Source organism: Eptatretus burgeri, chromosome 1 (assembly GCF_056783735.1).
Source record: "Eptatretus burgeri isolate ZD-2024b chromosome 1, Ebu_testis_v1, whole genome shotgun sequence".
Classification (NCBI taxonomy): domain Eukaryota; kingdom Metazoa; phylum Chordata; class Myxini; order Myxiniformes; family Myxinidae; genus Eptatretus; species Eptatretus burgeri.
In genome coordinates, this window is record NC_140961.1 from 104,702,961 (window position 1) to 104,724,521 (window position 21,561).

General features: G+C 47.3%; 1 protein-coding gene across 1 annotated transcript in view; it reads left to right on the forward strand.

The window, feature by feature from the left end:
* Nucleotides 1-21,561, forward strand: part of TM9SF4 (transmembrane 9 superfamily member 4) — a 114,149-nt gene that overhangs the window by 25,448 nt on the left and 67,140 nt on the right. Inside the window, exons 4-6 of the mRNA XM_085893626.1 lie at nt 10,837-11,002; nt 12,994-13,117; nt 14,669-14,780. Of these exons, the coding sequence (XP_085749752.1) occupies nt 10,837-11,002; nt 12,994-13,117; nt 14,669-14,780 (402 nt within the window). The remainder of the gene's footprint in view (nt 1-10,836; nt 11,003-12,993; nt 13,118-14,668; nt 14,781-21,561) is intronic.

Consider the following 21,561-nt stretch of genomic DNA (forward strand, 5'->3'; position numbering starts at 1 on the left):
TAGGGCAGCCCGGAATCATGGCGAAACCCAATCATTATCCCTGTGTCGTAAGAGGCGACCAGGGTTGCGTCAGGAAGGGCATCTGGCGTAAAACTTGTGCCAAATCAGTATGCGGATCATAATGGATGATCCGCTGTGGCGACCACTAACGGGAGCAGCCGAAAGACGAACAACATATATATATATATATATATATATATATATATATATATATATATATATATATATATATATATATATATATATATATATATTGTTGCAAATTCGCGCCCGCCGGCGTGCGATCGGCCACGTGACTCGAATCGCGGCACGTCGCCCACCGGACGGACAATTCTGTCGTGACCCTCTCGGACTAACGCCGGGAGCCAGTCACGGGTGGGCCTTTCGGCCTCACCACGATCGTGCCAATCGGCCACCCGCGTGGGATAGGGTTGTTCGCCAAACTCGACCTACCTTAGTACCCACGCGCCTGGTAGACCGGGCGATCGCACCTCGCCGCAGGTCGACTCCGGACACGGGCCGCTTAAGTGATCCGTTCCGTGCTATCGGGATAACCGAGCGGTGTTATCGTCGGCTTCGACGGTTCCGATTAATTATCAGGCGTATTAAGCCCACGACGAACCCGTTACGTGAAGCAAGATGGAGATTCAAACGAAGGAAAGGACGCAGCGAAATGGGGAACAATTCAACATGCAAGCACATTTATTCCGCGGCACACGGAGAGCACACATGTACAGCCAAACAGAATGCACATATATCAAATGCTACAAAAGAAACAATGACGCAGAGATACTACCGACTACGCGAGCACACGGCAACACTTAAACAGTTTGACTTCACCAGACTGGCGCCACACACCCACACGTTTACACAGAAACAAAAGGAAAGGCCACTCTCAAAGACAAGGGGGCAGACGGGGCCTGTGGGCCAATATTTGCACGGGACCTGAAGGAGCGGTCAGGTCCACGAGACCGGGTGGGTCCTACCCGCGTCTTCGTGATGAGCCGCATATGTGGCAGCGCGGCGGTGCCCCGACTTCGTGCTCCTTCGCGGGTTTTGTTGGCACCGCTTGGAGTGGGGTGGGAACGGGGCCCCCTTTTCGCACTGTCTCAGCACGGGGGAAAGGGGGAATTGTTGATGCTCTGGGGAAAGAGTATAGCTGGCTTGCTTGGGTCCCATGACGAGCGATTCCACCGCGACCTCGTCGCCGACCGCCGTCTTCCTTGCCTCGGACCCAAGCTCCTCGGACTCTTCCCCCAATTCTCCTCAGCCGACTGCAGAAAACTACCTGGACGCCCTCGCCTCCCGACTCCACTCCGCGCTCCAACCCGACTTGACTGCCTCGCAACAACAACTCTTGCGCAACAACTCTTCTTTCTCTCTGCCCCAAAACTCTCTTCGCTTTTCTGCCACTCTCCGCTCTTCCAAACTGACTCTGCCTCTCAACAACAACTCTGGCGCAACAACTCTTCTTTCTCTCTGCCCAAAAACTCTCTTCGCTTTTCTGCCACTCTCCGCTCTTCCAAACTAACTCTACCCAGATTCGCCTTGCGCTCTGCACTTTATAGGCCGGCAGGAAAACCCATATGCAAATTTCCGGATCCGGATGAGCTTGGGGGCGGAGTCACGCTCGCCCATTGGACGGAGAAAAAGGGGCGTGAATCTCCCCTGATCCTAGAATTTGCATAACTCGATTCCACACAGACGCGCCTGGAGGCGGGGCCAAACCGCCCCGCGCTTGCTGATTGGACGGATCAGAAGTGGGCGTGTAGCATTCCTGATCCGAATTCTCCTCGGAAAGGCCGCATTTTGCACTCGCGGCTCGGCGCGTATCTTGTACGAGCCCAGGACAGCCCGACGCTCGGTGCTCACAGGTGTTGCGGGAATGGCCGCAGAAGGAGAGAGGTGAAGGTGGTGGAGGGTTTATGGTGGTGGTTTATGGCCATGGTGCCGTTTGGAATGGCGGTGATGCGATGTTTGCGGGAGCGAGTTTTGAAGGAAAAGATCGTGGCTGTTGGCGTTGTTGTTGTTGTTGTGTGATGGTTGGAGCGTGGTTGGTTCAAAATAAAGATGGAACAGAAAAACGGCTATTTCAAAGCATCGCAGCCCGAATGAATCACATTTATTCCATCTAAACAACGGGTTCGGGCTGACTACACATGTACTTACAGAGATATCTCACCTACGGGACCTGAATGGTGGTTTGCGAATTTCCACAACTGTAACACTACCCCCTCCCCTTTTTACAGACTCGTCCCGAGTCGTCAAATTGTCGTGTGCCATCATGTGTAGTTCTCCCCTAGTACGTTTTACCTACGGATCCCTGAGTGCGACATTCATGGTATTCGTGTCCCCAAAATAAATAACCTGAGGGCTGAGTAACTACCTAAACAAACCCACTCATATGGACGACTTAAATAAAATTGCCGGCGCTAAGACAGACATGCCGGGGGCGCACTCATATTTACAGTACAATACATCTTAACTTACAAATTTTACACTAAACCATGGCCCAGGATCAATGGACTCTGCAAAAAGAAAGCAGTTAGCAGGGAGCCAGGCTGCTCGCATGCAGTCTCTGGCTCATGCAATGCAGGTGACAGGGAACGTGGCCGGCTGCTCACACGCAGTCCAAGGCCTCCCTTTTGAACTGAATGCAGTGAACCACTACGGTGCATGGGCTGCACAAACGCAGTCTCCGTGCCAGCTCAAGTGGCACACGCAATAAACACAATGAATGGATGGATGGATGAATGGATGAATGGATGGACGCAAACACGGTGCACGGGCTGCCACTGCAGGCCCGTGTTGTCGCTGCCAACACGCAGTTCTCGCAGCTTGCAAACTGTTGCTTGATGATCCTGGCGCACATGGCAATGAACGGGGGGCCGGGGGGGCAAAGCAAAATTGAACGTGGGCTGGTGAACAGGGGCAGTGGTTATGGCATGGCAAAGGCGAGCAGGCAACACAGCCTGCAGAACAAGGCCGCTGCAGGCAAACACAGCCGGCAGACGAACTGGCCGGCACAGGCCTTGAGACACAGCAGCTGTAGACGATCCGGCCGGTACAGGCCTCGCAGCAAAACGACAGCTGCCGATGAAGTTGGCCGGCACAGGCCTTGAAGAAAACAGCTGCAGACGATCCGGCCGGTACAGACCTCGTAGCAAAACAACAGCCGATGAAGTTGGCCGGCCTCTTGCCGTGCAGTGCAGGTTGGTGGAGGGAGTGCGGTGGTGCTGGCCACTCAGAAGGCGGGCTCGGACCTACCTACCTGTCTCCCTCCCAACCTATCGCCTTTGCCTGTCACTGTCCATACCCACTCCCTTAATTTGTAAAACCCAATTTAGCCCCAACTTATTTTTTTTGTTTTTATTTTTATTTTTATTTTTACTTCCCCTCTATAATTCGTCCCCTAACCCCCTTTATCGTCCTTGTTCGGCTAACCTATCGTCCCCTAGCCTACCCCCAACCCCTACGTTCCCTTCCCGGAGGGGAACAAGGGAGAGCTCGCGTCCTGTGTCGAGGCCCGACTCAAGCCTCAGGATGGCCTCCCCAGACTTCAGCGATCTTAACCCAAAGTGGGTCCAGCGGCCCACAACGAGAGCGAGGGGATGGATGGTGCGGAGGGGGTACATTTCCTAATCTACCCTATCCATTTACCTTTAAACTACCCCGGGGCCTTCAACAAGCGCCTCTCGCTTAAGCTATTGGTTCTAAAAACCCAGATTCCCGTCGCCTGTGTTGGTGTCCTCTCAAATTTCGGGCCTCGCCCCCCAATTTTCTTCCCGTGCCCTCACGGTTTCATGGCTGGGACGCGTGGCACCTCTTGGCAGGCACGACCCTCTGCCGATTCTCCAGCGATGGCACCCCCGGGCACTACACTGCCTCCGAGCCTACCAGCTCCGTAAACACCGGGGAGTGCCCTCCATGGCGACTCCCCTGAAACGCTCATGTGGCAGGCTGGCTTCCCGGGCCCCTTTCCGAGGGTCACCCGTGCCCCAACACTGCCCACGCGGCTAATGGCGCCCCGGGCCCCCGCACCATGCGGGCGCACCCGTGCCCACTACGCTATCCCGGCCCCCCATGGGCCCTTGGCCGACTAGCCTGGTGCCCGGGGTACCCACTCAGCGATGCTCACCTTTCGCAGCCACGCTCCCAGCCCGTCAACAGGGCTCCTGCACCCCTCCAAATGGGTTTCGAGCCCACTTTCCCACCAACAACAAAACGCCCTCCATTTTGTCAATTTGACTAACCCCCTAACTCAGTCTACACTGACCCCGGGGTCCCTTGGGCGGGAATCACTTCTCCCCCCAATCACTCATCGCACCATGCATTCCCCATTCGCTCCATTCACACAGACCCGCTGGCCTCACTCACTCAACATGTACACCTTTCCACTTCACAACCCTTCAACACACACACCGCTGAACTCTGCCATCCTTATATCTACCTCCCCTAACTACCTCATGCTCACACGTCGTCCCTTACACTGGTAGCACGTTCCATTTAACACTACGTATCTAATCTACATCCCCACTACACATCCAAAGTCTGTCACTGTCTCCAAAATAATCCCATACTCCATTTTCCCAACCTCAAGCTCACTAAATCCCTCTACCTAATCCATTCCACGGACTCCATGAGGACTTACCCCTGCCCCATGAAGTCGGTCGAGCTAAGCTAACCCTTCCCTCTAACTAGTTTCATCCTGTGCCCTGGCCAAGGGGATCATCCACCTCTTGCCCAGGAATCCTGTTCACCAGAAACCGAGGCTTGCTTTTGTTCATAATTTTTTTTTTCAATTTTTGCGCAGCACCAGCGTGGCAACTCACAGCTCGCGCACTTTGCACCTGCCCGTGACGTCATGCAGCTGCACGTGTACCTCGTCCCTCCTTGGACGGTACCATCCGGCAGGGTTTCAACCCCTCCTGCCGGATTCCAACCGCACGTGCAGCCATGACGTCACCGTGCGCACCACAAAAAGCAAACCTCGCACTCCGAGGGGCTCCCCACGCGAACACATGTGCTCTGCCCGTAGGAGCTTAACACACACGCCCGCGTGGTGAACCCGTCCGGTCCAAATCCGTTGTCCTGCCTACACTTTGTCCGTCCGCGGGATCGGCAAATCCACCGCTGGCGTTTCCGGACCGGGCTTAACTCCCGCAAGCGAGCACGTGGCGGCCTCGTGCGTTGCACAGCACGGACCTCGCGCTCGCTGCTGGGTAAACCCGGCACGGTCCCCATTACAACTATGGCTGCTATTCGGCCTTCGTCTCTCTGTCGCCGTCTCCATCGCCATTCGACCCATGCACACCTGCGTGTCACGACGCTCACACACCACTCCATCACATTCACATTCACATTCACACCGGGAGACGCGGCTGCATGTTCACAAATGCCGACCGACATCTCCCTTACACACAGCGACCTTACACACGCTGCCTCTCTCTCACACTCGGCCGCTCACTCACTCGTGCCATTTCCCTCACACATGCGGGGGCACTCGCCCACGGTGTCTCACTTACACACGGCGTGCTGGGAAGCACGCACTCCGGCACACTCGCCACCACACCACTCACACACGGGGTTGCTTCCACACACGGGGACGCACTCACACCTTGCACCAGACACACCGGGACAACCACACTGGGGATTCGTGTCCCCACAATGGTCTCCGGGGCCTCTATACCCCCCAAGCTCTCCGTGCACCCGTTCGCAGCACTCCTCCCCTCGAACTCGCAAAGCACGACCGAACCCACCTGGTCGTGATTCGCCTCAAGGGGGCATACTCCCTCCCCTCGTTCCTGGAGGAGGCTATCCAACTGCTCGCACCGGGTCCCTACACGTTCCGTGAGCTCACCCCCATTAACCTCCACTACCTCCATGTGTGTGCGTCTCTAACCCCGTCCAATTCACCCTCTATCTCCCGTGTCTCTGTACATTTATTAGTGTCTGTTGTCTCCTCGTGTCTATTAGTCTCTGCTTCTTTCTGGCGTCTTTCCCTTATCTTTACGTAGGTCAACCTTGCTTTCTCCCTAAGTCGCTCCCGTCCTTCCCTCTGTTTCACTCCTTGCTCTTTCACGATCTCCGCGTACCTCATCCTTGCTTTCTGTCTTAATTGTTCTATTCTCTTCCTCTCAATTCCTTTCACCTCGTCTCTTATCTCCCTCGTGCACGTCTCCGTCACCCCAATTAGTTTTTCCCTCTCGGTCACCATCACACTTCTCGCCCAACACGTCCCCCGAATTATTTCTCCTTACCCGCCTCCACCCCGGGCCTGACAGCCGTTGCACTCCCTTCCAGCTCGTTTGCTCCCACACGTGGCGTCGCCATTACGCACTCCCCTATTATTGCCTTCATGCCCGCCTGCAGGCTTCGGCCCATGTTCTGCGTCTCACCCCGCAGTTCTCTCATTTCTTCCTTCATTCCTTGCGCATTTGTTTCCATATTCGTTTTCATTTCGTTCATTTGTTGCGTATTCGTATCCATTTTCGTTTTTACTTCGTTCATTTTGCTGTTTATGTTCGCATTCATTTGTTGCGCATCCGTATTCATCTTTGCCAGCATGGCGAATAGCTGGGCCATGTCGGGTGTGCTTGTGTGAGACATTTCGGCAGGGATCGGGGGAGGGTTTTGGTGGAGCGGGGTAGGGGAGGTGTCATACACCGCCGCCGCACCTATTTCGGGCTCTGGGTTCAGTTGGGGGAGTTCGTGTTCCTGCACAACCAACATTTCCTGCTCGGGGTTCTCATCCTGGACCATGGATTCTACACATTCTAAATCCATTTCTAATACCCCCAGCTCCCGCTCGCGTTGAGACGCCATCTTATTTCTCGTAACGGGTTAATTTAAATCGCTCGTAATTTGGAGGGGATCGGGGGTCGCTCCTCTCACCCCTGGACCGATTCCCGTGAATTTAGCTGTAGACAGGAGAGTTTGTTTTCCCGCTCTCTTACACCAGTCTCGCGACGAGCGAGATGGGTTTGTGTCTCACGACCTGACACCAGTGTTGCGAATTCGCGCCCGCCGGCGTGCGATCGGCCACGTGACTCGAATCGCGGCACGTCGGCCACCGGACAGACAATTCTGTCGTGACCCTCTCGGACTAACGCCGGGAGCCAGTCACGGGTGGGCCTTTCGGCCTCACCACGATCGTGCCAATCGGCCACCCGCGTGGGATAGGGTTGTTCGCCAAACTCGACCTTCCTAAGTACCCACGCGGCTGGGAGACCGGGCGATCACACCTCGCCGCAGGTCGACTCCGGACACGGGCCGCTTAAGCGATCCGTTCCGTGCTATCGGGATAACCGAGCGGTGTTATCGTCGGCCTCGACGGTTCCGATTAATTATCGGGCGTATTAAGCCCACGACGAACCCGTTGCGTGAAGCAAGATGGAGATTCAAACGAAGGAAAAGACGCAGCGAAACACGGAACAATTCAACATGCAAGCACATTTATTCCGCGGCACACGGAGAGCACACATATACAGCCAAACAGAATGCACCTATATCAAATGCTACAAAAGAAACAATGTCGCAGAGATACTACCGACAACGCGAGCACACGGCAACACTTAAACAGTTTTACTTCACCAGACTGGCGCCACACACACACGTTTACACAGAAACAAAAGAAAAGGCCACCCTCAAAGATAAGGGGGCAGATGGGGCCTGTGGGCCAATATTTGCGCGGAACCTGAAGGAGCGGTCAGGTCCGTGAGACCGGGTGGGTCCTACCCGCGTCTTCGTGATGAGCCGCAAATGTGGAAGCGCGGCGGTGCCCCGACTTCGTGCTCCTTCGCGGGTTTTGTTGGCACCGCTTGGAGTGGGGTGGGAACGGGGCCCCCTTTTCGCACTATCTCAGTGCGGGGGAAATGGGGAATTGTTGATGCTCTGGGGAAAGAGTATAGCTGGCTTGCTTGGGTCCCATGACGAGCGATTCCACTGCGACCTCGTCGCCGACCGCCGTCTTCCTTGCCTCGGACCCGAGCTCCTCAGACTCTTCCCCCAATTCTCCTCAGCTGACTGCAGAAAACCACCTGGACGCCCTCGCCTCCTGACTCCACTCCGCGCTCCAACCCGACTTGACTGCCTCGCAACAACAACTCTTGCGCAACTACTCTTCTTTCTCTCTGCCCCAAAACGCTTTTCGCTTTTCTGCCACTCTCCGCTCTTCCAAACTGACTCTGCCTTGCAACAACAACTCTGGCGCAACAACTCTTCTTTCTCTCTGCCACTCTCCGCTCTTCCAAACTGACTCTGCCCAGATTCGCCTTGCGCTCGGCGCTTTATAGGCCGGCAGGAGAACCCATATGCAAATTTCCGGATCCGGATGAGCTCGGGGGCGGAGTCACGCTTGCCCATTGGACGGAGAAAAAGGGGCGTGAATCTCCCCTGATCCTAGAATTTGCATATCTCGATTCCACACAGACGCGCCTGGAGGCGGGGCCAAACCGCCCCGCGCTTGCTGATTGGACGGATCAGAAGTGGGCGTGTAGCATTCCTGATCCGAATTCTCCTCGGAAAGGCCGCATTTTGCACTCGCGGCTCGACGCGCGTCCCGTAGGAGCCCAGGACAGCCTGACGCTCGGTGCTCACAGGTGGTGTGGGAATGGCCGCAGAAGGAGAGAGGTGAAGGTGGTGGAGGGTTTATGGTGGTGGTTTATGGCCATGGTGCCGTTTGGAATGGTGGTGATGCGATGTTTGCGGGAGCGAGTTGTGAAGGTAAAGATCGTGGCTGTTGGCGTTGTTGTTGTTGTGTGATGGTTGGAGCGTGGTTGGTTCAAAATAAAGATAGAACAGAAAAACGGCTATCTCAAAGCATCGCAGCCCGAATGAATCACATTTATTCCCTCTAAACAATGGGTTCGGGCTAACTACACATGTACTTACAGAGATATCTCACCTACGGGACCTAAATGGTGGTTTGCAAATTTCCACAACCGTAACATTATATATGTATGTGTGTATATATATATGTATATATATATATATATATATATATATATATATATATATATATATATATATATATATATATATGTATGTATATACTCTTGGCATTATGGTGATGTGGATGGGGTGATCAGTTTTGACATAAAAAAAGGCACATCCAAGCACCAAAAGCAAATTCAACACTTCCAATTCTCAAAACAAACTGGAAACAGCAAAATCAGCCTCAGGCAGCATCTAACTTGTGATCTACAAGCTTTGCTATGATGACTTTTGTTTTCATTATACAGGGTGCCCCACAGAAAACCAGGAAATTTGGTAGAGTTAATTAAAACAAAACAAAAGCAAACTTGGATGTAGTGTAAAACAAAGATGCACTTTATTTTCAAACAAAACAAAAGCAAAACACACGTCGAAGCACGTTATGCGATCGTTGACACACGTCGAGGCACGTTACTTGTAAGTTACTCATAAGTCGAAACATGTCGAGGTAATGCTTAGCGTACCCAAAACTTATTTCTAACCTTTGAGTAACGTGCTTTGAACCTATGTGTAACGTACCTCCAATGCATATTGACGTATGTAGACGTATTTGATTGACGTCTTCCGAACGACCACAGAACTTACTGAACGTGTTTCTAATTTACAGCTACCGGATAATGGCGTATTGACAGCGTTAAAAAAAACAACAACAATAACTTTCGATATTTCGTAACGGTAGTCCGATAGCCTCTTCAGTTTGCTCATGTCTTATTCTTAGTTCCTCCTCTGTGAATATTTTCTGTTTGAGGATATTGTCACGTCGACGTCGAAACTTAAAAGCAAATGTCCGAATATATTTTTAAATTCGTGATGAAATAAAAAAAAAAATAAAACAACAACAACAACTTCAGATATTTCGTCATGTGCCTTCACGGAGCCAAGGAGAAAAAAAATAAAATGTGCCTTGACGGAGAAAATAAGTTTCGGGTATGCTAAACATTACCTCGACGTGTTTCGACTTATGAGTAACTTACAAGGAACTTGTGTCGATGTTTGTCAACAATCGCATATCGTGCCTACAACTTATTCCCAGCGTAGCGGAACGTGTGAGCCATACAGCGAGTACGTCGTAAAATTTTCAGCATGCTTGAAATTTCACGACGTACTAAACGTACCACGAAATATGACAGCGTACTTCATCGTTTTTCAGCGTGCTCTTAACGTATACACAACTTACCCATACCGTATTCGACGTGTGCCAGCGTTAGACACATTTTTCATAGGTAAGACATAGGTTAGATTAGACATAGGTAAGACATAGGTTTCATAGGTTAGACACATTTTCGGCATATGCTGGCTAAATCGTCAACGTGTGACTGCGATGTTGACACTTCCAATTCTCAGGCGGTTATGATTTGAATCGGCGTAGGCAGGTTTTTAACAGGCTACGCAACGAGTTCGTCGGCGATACGTGCAGCACGCTATGCCTAAGTTAAACTATCGTTGGGCATAAATTGTGAACGTCGACAACAGGCTAAGCATTCGTTGGTATAAGTTATCTAGAAGACAACGAAACGTTCTGTGCCCATTACTAATATGTTATGCATACGACCAACTCGTTATGAATACGACCAAAACTAAAAAAAAAAACATCAAAATTTCAGCATACGCCAACGTTTTACATACATTTTTATACGTTGCCATTTCTGGCTCAATCGTCAAGGTGTGACAGCGCCTTTAGGTATTTATATCCACTTTACCATCACCTTACCAATGTAACACCTTAATTTACTTATTTCTTATTCTGATTATTTAGATGCAAACTCATGAAATTTCACATGCGACTGCCAAGATTACTGTAGCTCTTGCAACGGATTAATTCATGTTCTGCACACCTTGCAGGCGAAGTGCTGCGAGGGGACCGCATTGTGAACACTCCTTATGAAGTGAAGATGAAAGAAGAAAAGAGCTGCAGTGTGCTCTGCAAACAGTCCCAGTCCATAACGCTAACTGTGGTCGAAAGCCAGCTTATCATACAGCGGATACGTGAAGAGTACTACGTCCATCTGTAAATAGCGCTCGCACAGCTCACAGATACCATTTTGCTCCGCTGACAGTGCAGGCACATAATGATTGACTGCTTATGCGAAAGGAGAAACTTGGAGCAACTGAAGATGCACTGTTATGCTGTGGCCACAATATTCATTTTGCACATTGTAATAATCATTATAATAATACAGTAGAATCTGTGCGGCTGTATTTTTTTATTTTATGATTTCTCCATCATGTCATGTCAATTTGGTAAATTGCAATAAGTTGGCCTGTTTCTTGCTCCCATCTGCGGGCACAGCTTATGATGTTGGGGTCCAAGGTTTAAAATCCTTGACACCGTTAACTCTCAATAATTCAAATAGATATTTTTTGAAGGTTATATTATGTTTATCATATCATATAATATAAAACATAATATAGATATTATGTTTTGTTTGCATTTGTTTATTGAGGCTGTCGCTTCCAGCAATTAAAACCCACATCCATTTGCTTACATCACTTTGCTTGGAGTTTCCAGTAACTCCCGATATCGATGGATATGCTTTAAAATAGAATATAATAAAATTACCCCCGTGTGGGGGTGACTGTCATCTCTATAATGTTTTTTTACTATCATAATCGATGAACCATTGCCAGATATCTCCTAAAATGACAGACTAGATAGGTTTTGAAAATGGCGACTTTCACAACTTTCGTGACCTCGTGACCTTGACCCTGACCTCGAATCCGGGAAAAAAATGTCGTTGGGTATCACTCATCGACCTCTACCCACATACCAAATTTCATCAAGATCGGAAGTAAAGTTTTCTTTGTACTGTGAGGTGTTATTGACCATTTTGCAGCTTTCGTGGCGGCCAAATGGGACGGAAATTCAAAAATGTGTCCGGTTAGATACAAGATAATTTTTTTACTATCATAATCAATAAACAGTTGCCGAATATCTTGTAGAATGGCAGACGAGATAGGTTTCGAAAATGGCGATTTTTATAACTTACGTGACCTTGTGACCTTGACCTTGACCTTGAACCCGGACAAAAGTTGTATCGTTGTGCAACACTCATCGATCTCTACCCACATTCTAAGTTTCATCAAGATCGGAAAGAAAAATTGTTGACGGACGGACATTTGGTCTGGCTTTATGAGGTCATCTCGGTAGAGATGACCTAATAAAAAGGGGAGATGTGCAAAAAGGGAAGATATGCAATGACCTGCATAACTTTTTCAATGGAGAGTGAAAATGGAAAGACATCTCCACAGGTTTTCGTGACGATGGAGACTTTGACCACACTTGCTTCCCATCCATTGATCCACATTCACCAATTAGCTTTCTGCACTTTCAAGGCATTCCATTATTAAGTACCATAGTCCTCTGGAATCTCTTCAAAGAAATGAGGCAAATCTGGGTCAAAAGCTGTGAACTTTTGAAGAGGGTCATTTTCATGTGATAAGGGCCATGACATTTCAATGGCATATATAATCTGAGGGCCAACCCTAGCGCAACAACATGTTGCGCAACAACACAACAACGTTGTGACAAAATCGTATTATTATTATTATTATTATTATTTTTTTTTTTTTGCAGTTAAAAATTAGCACGGGCAAAGGGATGCAAGTTTCAATTGCTGTATTCTATATGGAAGAATAGATCTCCAACAACCACAGCAACAAATTGGGCTGATCGGAATATTTATTATTCAAATTGATTGTGTTACAACTTGTGAGAACAGTCAATGCAAGACTTATTTATTGAATTTGAATTGGTGTCTGGTCAAATTGTAGAGATTCCACCATCTACTTGTCATCTTATAATTCATGTAAAGTTCACTGAGATATTCTAATGTCCTTGCTGTGCACATAATATATGCCCAAGTTCCACCATGAGTGTTATGTTGTTATAAATTAAATTAGCTTGAAATTTTATGAAAAATATCATGGTACGCTGAAGCCATTTGTTGTCATTGTATCTCGTGTAATTGGCCGTCACAATGTTTTTATTTTCTCTGCAAGAATCGCTGACAATCTCCCTGTTGCAACGATGCTGGAGTTTTCTCCTGAAAAGAAGGGTGAGGATGAATCTAAGGAAATACACTTCGAGCATGGATATCGTTTGGGATTTGTGCAGGGTGGAAAGGTGAGATATTGGAATATTGACTTTGGCTTATTGCACACCTCATCTCTTTGATTTCTCGCTTCCACCATCTGTCGATCTGCTTTCCTGAGGCTGTTCCATTCCACTCTTCCTTCCAGGGCTCTGACCAGGTGGTGCATCCTCTCGTCATCTGCCGTCCTTACCCAGTCTTTTTTTTCTTTTTTACCTCCATTAATGCTACCTAATCAAACCCTCTTTCTTGCAGGTTACTGTTTTTTTCTCTTCATTCCCTTGCTTATTGTGCATAACTGTTGCCCCACTGTCCACTATCGGATCATACCCTCCGTCATCTCTCACCTTCAGGAGCCTCAATCTCGTGATGGAAATTGAATATTGCGCTTCTATGCTTTTTCCACTATTCTGCAGCAAGTGTTTAATTTTTCAGCTCAATGGTTTCGGGAATTTGGAATTTGTTTTCTATTCCTTGTGCTAAGCACTTGTATTTATGACATATTTTGGGAACCTCCAAAGAGCGTGATTGGGGTCCATGAAACATTAGTGCCTAAGACAAGTGACTAACAAAATCCAGTTCAATATTCAGAGCAGCTGAGGCAATTGACTGCTGCATTGTGCAATGTTTTCAGCATACCTCCTCTGAATGATTATCATTTTAACGTCTGCCATCAAAGGTGGATGGAGGTTATGTTTTCATCCCTGTCTGTCTGTCTGTCTGTCTGTCTGTCTGTCTGTCTGTCTGTCTGTTTGTGAGCAGGATATCTCAAGAAGTTTATGCACAGATTCAGACAAAATTTGTTCGACAGGTTGGGTGTGTGACAAGATGAATTTATTTGATTTTGGTGAAGATCCGGATCCAGATTCGGATACTGTAATATTTAAGTGATTCTTCACCATTGAGAGATTGGCCCAAAAACGATATACAGTAATCCCCCGCTATATCGCAGTTCACCTATCTCGCCCCCGCTTCATCGCGGTTTTTCCTTTGGAACCTAACTTTTTTTCTGCGGATTCCCCCGGTATATCGCGGTAATATATAAAATATAAATTATTTTATTCAATAAATTATAATGCGTGGCGCTCGACCAGTCACACAACGCACGAGACAAAGTTTCGCTTGTGAACTTTGAATATTTTCTACGTTTTTTTTTTCTCCAAGCCCCACGATGCCGCCCAAACGCCTTGCACCTTCTAAGGCTTCTGGCAAGAAACCGAAGCGCCAGAGGAAGGTTTATATTTACTCAATATAAATCAAACCCAATTGTGTTTATACACCGCGTTTATAAAAAATAGGCATTTTTAGGCATTTTTTGGGGAGGCGTCCATTCATCGCGGATTTTCACTTCTCGCGGGGGGGGGGGGGTTCGGAACGTAACCCCCGCAATAAACGGGGGATGACTGTATAACATGATATTTCAAAAAGTTGTGGCTGGATTATGATACAAAATGTAAACTGTTTAGCCTTGCGGAGGTATGCTCTTTACTGAGTACCATTCTAGTTTTTTTGCTTCATTGCTTTTGCTGTTTTTCCCCCAACACCTTGAGGATGTTTTTTTCTTGCAACTCTTATTATGCCAGGTTTATCTACACAACCACCTCAACCTGATTCTGTCCTACCATGAAGAAACTGTGGCAGGCACGTTCCGTGTGGTGCGATTTGAAGTTGTTCCCCGCAGTGCCTCTGTTGCAGGTATACCACACACAACAAACAATGAGCTACTTATGGTCATTGTTTTCTTGTTGCCTAAATTGTTGAAAATTTGTCACCTGTTCCACAGGTTATCAGATGCATAAAAAAAAGCTTGCAAAAGTGTCTGTCTCTATCTGGACAGCCTTATTTGTTTTCCAGGTTTGCAGCATGTATAAACCATTAAGCTTTATCCCGTGAGCTCAGTGGCTGTGATTTTGGCAACATAAAATGATTAAGTTTCTGGATGGTGGAGTGAGTTGTAAAGTTGGGGCATGTCCACCCAATCATAACCGAACGGCCGATGGAGTTGCATTTTGTGCTTCCATTTGTTGTAGCAGTTTTGGCCACCTCAAGACAGAAAAACCTTTAGTTCAATTTAAGCTGTTTATTCAGTAGTAAATATCAGACGGACTCGCACGACGAAGCCAAGCCTCGAGCAGTGTCTCAGGCAAAAACTTAACTGTACATGGAGTATTACGAGTAGATATATGATCCCTCCAGGGCATGGTTGATGCATCAAAGGAAATTAACTGAACTGGAAGAAACGAACCCTGTGCACACCGAAATATATACATCCAATAGGCAATCGCCTTTTTCAATTATACGAATCAGCTTTTATTTGAGCAAGTTGCTCAAATTATATTTCCCTTTCAGTTTTTAAGATATCTTTATTGTCCCACATCTATTCATCACAATCATCCATCTGTTTTTGGTTCTTGAGCAACAATTGTTGGAATTCTTTCAAAAGGGCTTTCGTCAGTCCGAAGGGCATGGGTGTCTGCACTTTTGTATTTTCCATAAAATCCCACCGACACGATGTCTCGACTCAGTTTTACACAAGGTGTTTCATTTTCTGGGTTTTCTGGGTCTTCTGGATCTTCATGGTCGCCATAGTTGCTCAGAGATGGTCGGTACAGGGAAACTCCATGCACCACCACCGTTGTCACTGTGGCAAATTTGCGCACACACACACACACACACACACACACACACACACACACACACACACACACACACACACACACACACACACACACACACACACACACACACACACACACACACATTATTGCTCTCATGCATGTGATGATGACAACAATAGTGACAAATATCATGAGTCCCATGAGCAATATGTGGAGTATCCAGGTTCCCCATCCACCAAACACTCCCTTTAACCAAGATCCGAACCCTCCTTCCTTAAAATAGTCTTGGTACTTTGCAGCTACCTTCCTTACGTGTTGTACCACGTCATGGATATGTACCGTTTGACGCTACTTTAGCATATGTCCCATTTATGCCCTTCCGGTTATCTGCCTTGTAACTATGGTACCATCCGGCTCCGCAATAATAGATTTCCTCATATGGGAACACCGCTAACGGCAGTCGTGTTCGTGAAGATTGCGGGAGGTGGGCACATACGCAACACTTCGCCTTATTTTTCTTCACTGTGTAATTGTGCAAACCTCATGTTTGCTTAGTGGTTAGGGTGACGGCTTGGGATCCTAGGGTCCTGAGTTCAAGACCTGTTGGCCGCTGAATTAACACCAGGGGGTTTACTCAGCCTGTCATCCTTCCAAGGTCGGCAAAATGAGTACCAGTGTACTGGTCCCGGTGTATGCCCCGGTTAGAATAGGTGTACCATATCCCTGTGTGTCGTAAGAGGCGACCAGGGTTGGCGTCAGGAAGGGCATCCGGCCATAAAACATTTCCTCAAGAAAAAGCCAACCCCTGCACAGCAGGAGAAATGGCTGTAAAAACGGTCATTTTTTTTTTACTGTGTAATTGTGCGACAGGGTGAAAAAAGTGTTTATCCCATACACTCCTTTCTCATGCAATTGGTCCTGATGTTTACCTTCTTCTGCCCTGCGTATCCTGTCATGACCCATTCCTTGTTTCCCCTGCTCTAGACCTACCAAACATTCTGCTCTCCATGGCATTCCCATAATGCCCTCACATGTTTGTTATCATCTATATTATCACGATTATGCACATGCTAATCAGAAGCACTGCTACATTTGTCATGAACCCCCAGTAACGTTCTTCCCACTTGTGGGTTGCCTCTCTTCTCTTTACGACTTCCTGTATGTTCTTTTGCAGTGAGATGCGTGAGTCCATGATTGCTTACCTTCTCACTTGACAGCTGTGTGGGTAACCAATAATACCTGGTGAAGTCCAGTTGAATGTGCCCTCAGTGCGTTCTTCCACTTGAACACCTTGATGTACACCCAGTCACCGGCCTGGATGCTGTGGTGTTCCTCCGCAGCCGGTCTGGTGGTACTTATTTGACCTGCGAGTCAAATTCTTTGACAACCTTTGTTAGAGTAGCACGGAAGTTGATCATTGTCCTCTCCCCATGCATGTCCATTTGTTTCAGGGTTAATAAGGCGGTGTCCGGCACGCGCATCAGTCTCCCCATCAGTATTTCATGTGGGGACAATTCGCTGCGCCTGCTTGTTTACCATTGACATCATTGACAGAGGAATAGCCTCTGGCCATTTCAAACCTGTTTCATCACATATTTTATAGACAGTGGAAGTGTTGTTTTATTTGCAAAGCTCTGCTGAGTTCCTTCGAAATATCCGATGTGATGAGCTCCTTCCGGTTGTTCAAACACTTTACCAACATTATGGTGTTGACAATACACACATTTTCTACAAAATTTTGTGCCACAGCTGTAAATCCTGGAGTGTGCCATGTTCGTAGCACCTCCTGCATCCCCCGTTTGCTCATGTGGCCACTTACGTGAGCCAAACAAGCAGACAATGGCCAAAATGCCTTTGGTGCAACGATTTTACCCTCCTTTGAAAACCAGAGCTTTGTTTCCGTGTTATCGCAGCAACCTGTTTTCTCCCACTTGGCTCTTTCACTTGCCTCAGTTTCCTCCTGTATTGCTGCAATATCATCAGTAGTTGGCGCCCTTTCTTCGTTTTTCTCTTTGGCTGGCATATTTGCTATTGCGATTTTGCTGCTTGTTTTGCTGCTAAATCGGTGAAAGCATTTCCTTTTGAAGCCACCATATCTCTTTGCTTCGTATGTGCTCAGCATTTCACTTTTGCTATTTGTTTTGGTCAGTGAATAGCTTCTAACAGTTCCGCTTTCATTTTACCATTTTTGTTTGGTGTACCCTGCAATGTTATATACCCCCTGATTTTACAAAGTGCCCCTACATCATGTGCCACCCAGTACGCATATCGAGAATCCGTATATTTTGTTATGGTCTTATCCTCGGCGAGGTTACATGCTGCAATTGGTGCACATAGTTCTGCCTGTTGTGTAGAATAATGTTGAGGTAGCGTTCCACTTTCCAAGAGAACACTGCATATCCTGATAGTAATGACCAGTCTGCTGCTTTCGTTGATGAGCCGTCCACAACGACTATCATTTCGGGGTTTTGCAGCGGGATGTCATTTAAGTCTGTCCGGGAAGTAGTGGTTTTTAGCTCGCCTGTTCGAAGAACAGAGAGCTATAGCGATACCCCCGGCGTGAGCGTCGGCGTCAGCGTGAGCATGAAAATGTTAAAGTTTTTTTTGGTGCAAGTTATTTTTTCCCTTCTAATGTTTTTATCTACCACACTATTTTTTATACGCCCGATATATATATATATATATATATGTATATATATGTATATATATATATATATATATATATATGTATATATATATATACACACACACACATCGGGGCGTATTATGTGATACTGGTAGTCCGTCCGTCCGTTCTTGTCCGCACTCTAACTCCCAAAGTTTTCAACTTTCACGTTTCATATTTGGTACATAGGTACAGACTGTGGAAATGGTGTGTCGTGACATACGTTTGTCATCTAAAGTGGTTGCCATGGCAACCAGGATGCTGTTTTCCATCAGTTCCTGTCCGTACTCTAACTCCCAAAGTTTTCAACTTTCACGTTTCATATTTGGTACATCGGTACAGACTGTGGAGATGGTGTGTTGCGACATACGTTCGTCATCTAAAGTGGTTGCCATGGCAACCAGGATGCTGTTTTCCATCCGTTCCTGTCCATACTCTAACTCCCAAAGTTTTCAACTTTCACATTTCATATCTGGTACATAGGTACAGACTGTGGAGACGGTGTGTCCCGACATACGCCCATCATCTAAAGTTGTTGCCATGGCAACCAGGATGCTGTTTTCCATGTAGTGGCACAATTCTGTATATACCTTCTTGTTCGGGCGTATATTGTGCTCACTTGCACTCTTGTTACTGATTACAATATATAAATACATATATTGCTTTAAAATTATTTGGATCAGACTTCACTGCAATGCTTTATAAAAAATATTAATTATAAGACGAGTCTTTTAAAAACGATAAATGTATAAACAGGCAAGCATTGGGTGGCTTTGACACCAACTCGAGTTGCTATTACCTCCTCACAGTTATGTTCCTCCCCATCATCAGCAATTTGCATTAAGGATGTTGGGTTCAGTGCAGGGAATCTTTCGATTGCCACATTCTTTGCTTGAGTTAGCACGAGGTCATACGTCATTGCTCTGACTGCTGAGAGGTGTTGCGTTTTTGCTTTTAACAAAACAGAACTTGCACAGTGCGGTACCCGCAGTACCAAAGGCGATGTCATCACGATCCGACTTGTGGTTTGCAGAGCATATGAGGCGGCATTGTGAAAATGGTGAAAAATAGTCATCACCATCTGACTACTGCCCGCAAACATGGTGAAAATCCTTACGCCACAGGATCTAGTTTCATGCTGTAATATGCTAATGGATGCATTTTATCACCGTGCTGCTGTGTTAGTACTGCCTGTGCAAATCCCTCTCTTTCTCATGGGTATGGAGATAAAACATCTTATCATAATCAGGCAAACCCAAGGCTGGTGTCGTTGATGGAGATGTTTTGACTTTACCAAAGTTTTATTCTGCCTGTTGTGTCCACTCCACCGGCTCCGGTGCTTTGGCCAGCATCATGTCTAACAGTGGTCCAACCAGTACTGTTTTATTAGGTACCCATTCTCTACAATATCCAGCCATCCCCAAGAAATGTCTCATTTCTTTCTTTCTTTGTGGTTTCAGAATGTTCAGAATAGCCTGCACCCTGTCATTTGGCAATCTCCTCGAGGTTTCACTCAATACATGTTGAACATCCTTGCAGTCTCTGTGCCCATCTCAATTGCGCATGTATTATGTCCACAGACCACAGACGTCACACACAGAAAATGCTTTTCCTCATCGTGAGTGATTCAAATCGTTCAAGCTCATTCACATTAACTCATTCCTTATTCAAACATGCCATGCAGACCATGGTGACCAGATACCTTGACTCGTGGTTCAAAAAGTTGTCATACACATGGCTGGAATTACTCCTTTCCTGATCACCACACATGATTCTAATTCCTTCTAATAGTCTCACATGGAGAACATACATCCTTCAACCTTTGTCCACCAAAATGCCAACAATGGGCGCCGGGCACCATACTGTCCAGTTAGCCTAACACGGGAGAAAGAGTTAAATTTGACCATTTTAATTCATCCTGTATAACAAGCACAGTGTAATCAAATCATTGGATTTATATTCCGCAGACTGAGATGAAACAATCTGTTCCTCGAATTAATTAAATTGACTGACCTTTTTTGAGTCATCTATATACACCTTTAATGCAACTCCAAATTTTGAAAGTTGTCAGCATGAGCCGACACATCCCATTTTATCCTTTCCTGATCACCATCGTGAATACAATGGCAAACCACCTTGTGTAATCCTTGCACCGAGGTATAAACTCCAGTGTTGTCCCCAGTTGCCATGGTTTTCGCATGCCATCCTCACCTGCCGGCATTTGCTTACACGCACACACGCAAACATCCCGAGATGTATCTCACCAAGCCCAGGCACACGAGCCATTGCTGGCGCACTGATCAACCACAAATTCCTCCCGCAATCGACTGCCAAAACCTAAACCAACAACCAAATGTAACCAATGATACAACCAACTGAGCTGATACAACCCACCTATTGTTATGCTCAAAGAATTGTTGTTCCTATATCTTGAGTGTGTGTGCACCCGGCTTCAAGAGAAAAAAATCGAGCAATTCTTTGGCTTGGACATTTTCACCAGCAAAAGCCAACTCATTCAGTTTGCCAGATCAAGACGGTCTCGTCTGCAATCAACTTCGCCCGAGCAGGTCCGACACAAGCTGCTCCTCTCTCTCTCTCTCTCTCTCTCTCTCTCTCTCTCTCTCTCTCTCTCTCTCTCTCTCTCTCTCTCTCTCTCTCTCTCTCTCTCTCTCTCTCTCTCTCTCTCTCTCTCTCTCTCTCTCTCTCTCTCTCTCTCTCTCTCTCTCTCTCTCTCTCTCTCTCTCTCTCTCTCTCTCTCTCTCTCTCTCTCTCTCTCTCTCTCTCTCTCTCTCTCTCTCTCTCTCTCTCTCTCTCTCTCTCTCTCTCTCTCTCTCTCTCTCTCTCTCTCTCTCTCTCTCTCTCTCTCTCTCTCTCTCTCTCTCTCTCTCTCTCTCTCTCTCTCTCAATCTCTATCTCTCAATCTCTATCTCTCAATCTCTCTCTCTCAACATCTCTCTCTCTCTCTCAAAATCTCTCTCTCAATCTCTCTCTCAACCTCTCTCTCAACCTCTCTCTCAACCTCTCTCTCAACCTCTCTCTCAACCTCTCTCTCAACCTCTCTCTCAACCTCTCTCTCAACCTCTCTCTCAACCTCTCTCTCAATCTCTCTCTCAATCTCTCTCTCCAACCTCTCTCTCCAACCTCTCTCTCCAACCTCTCTCTCCAACCTCTCTCTCCAACCTCTCTCTCCAAC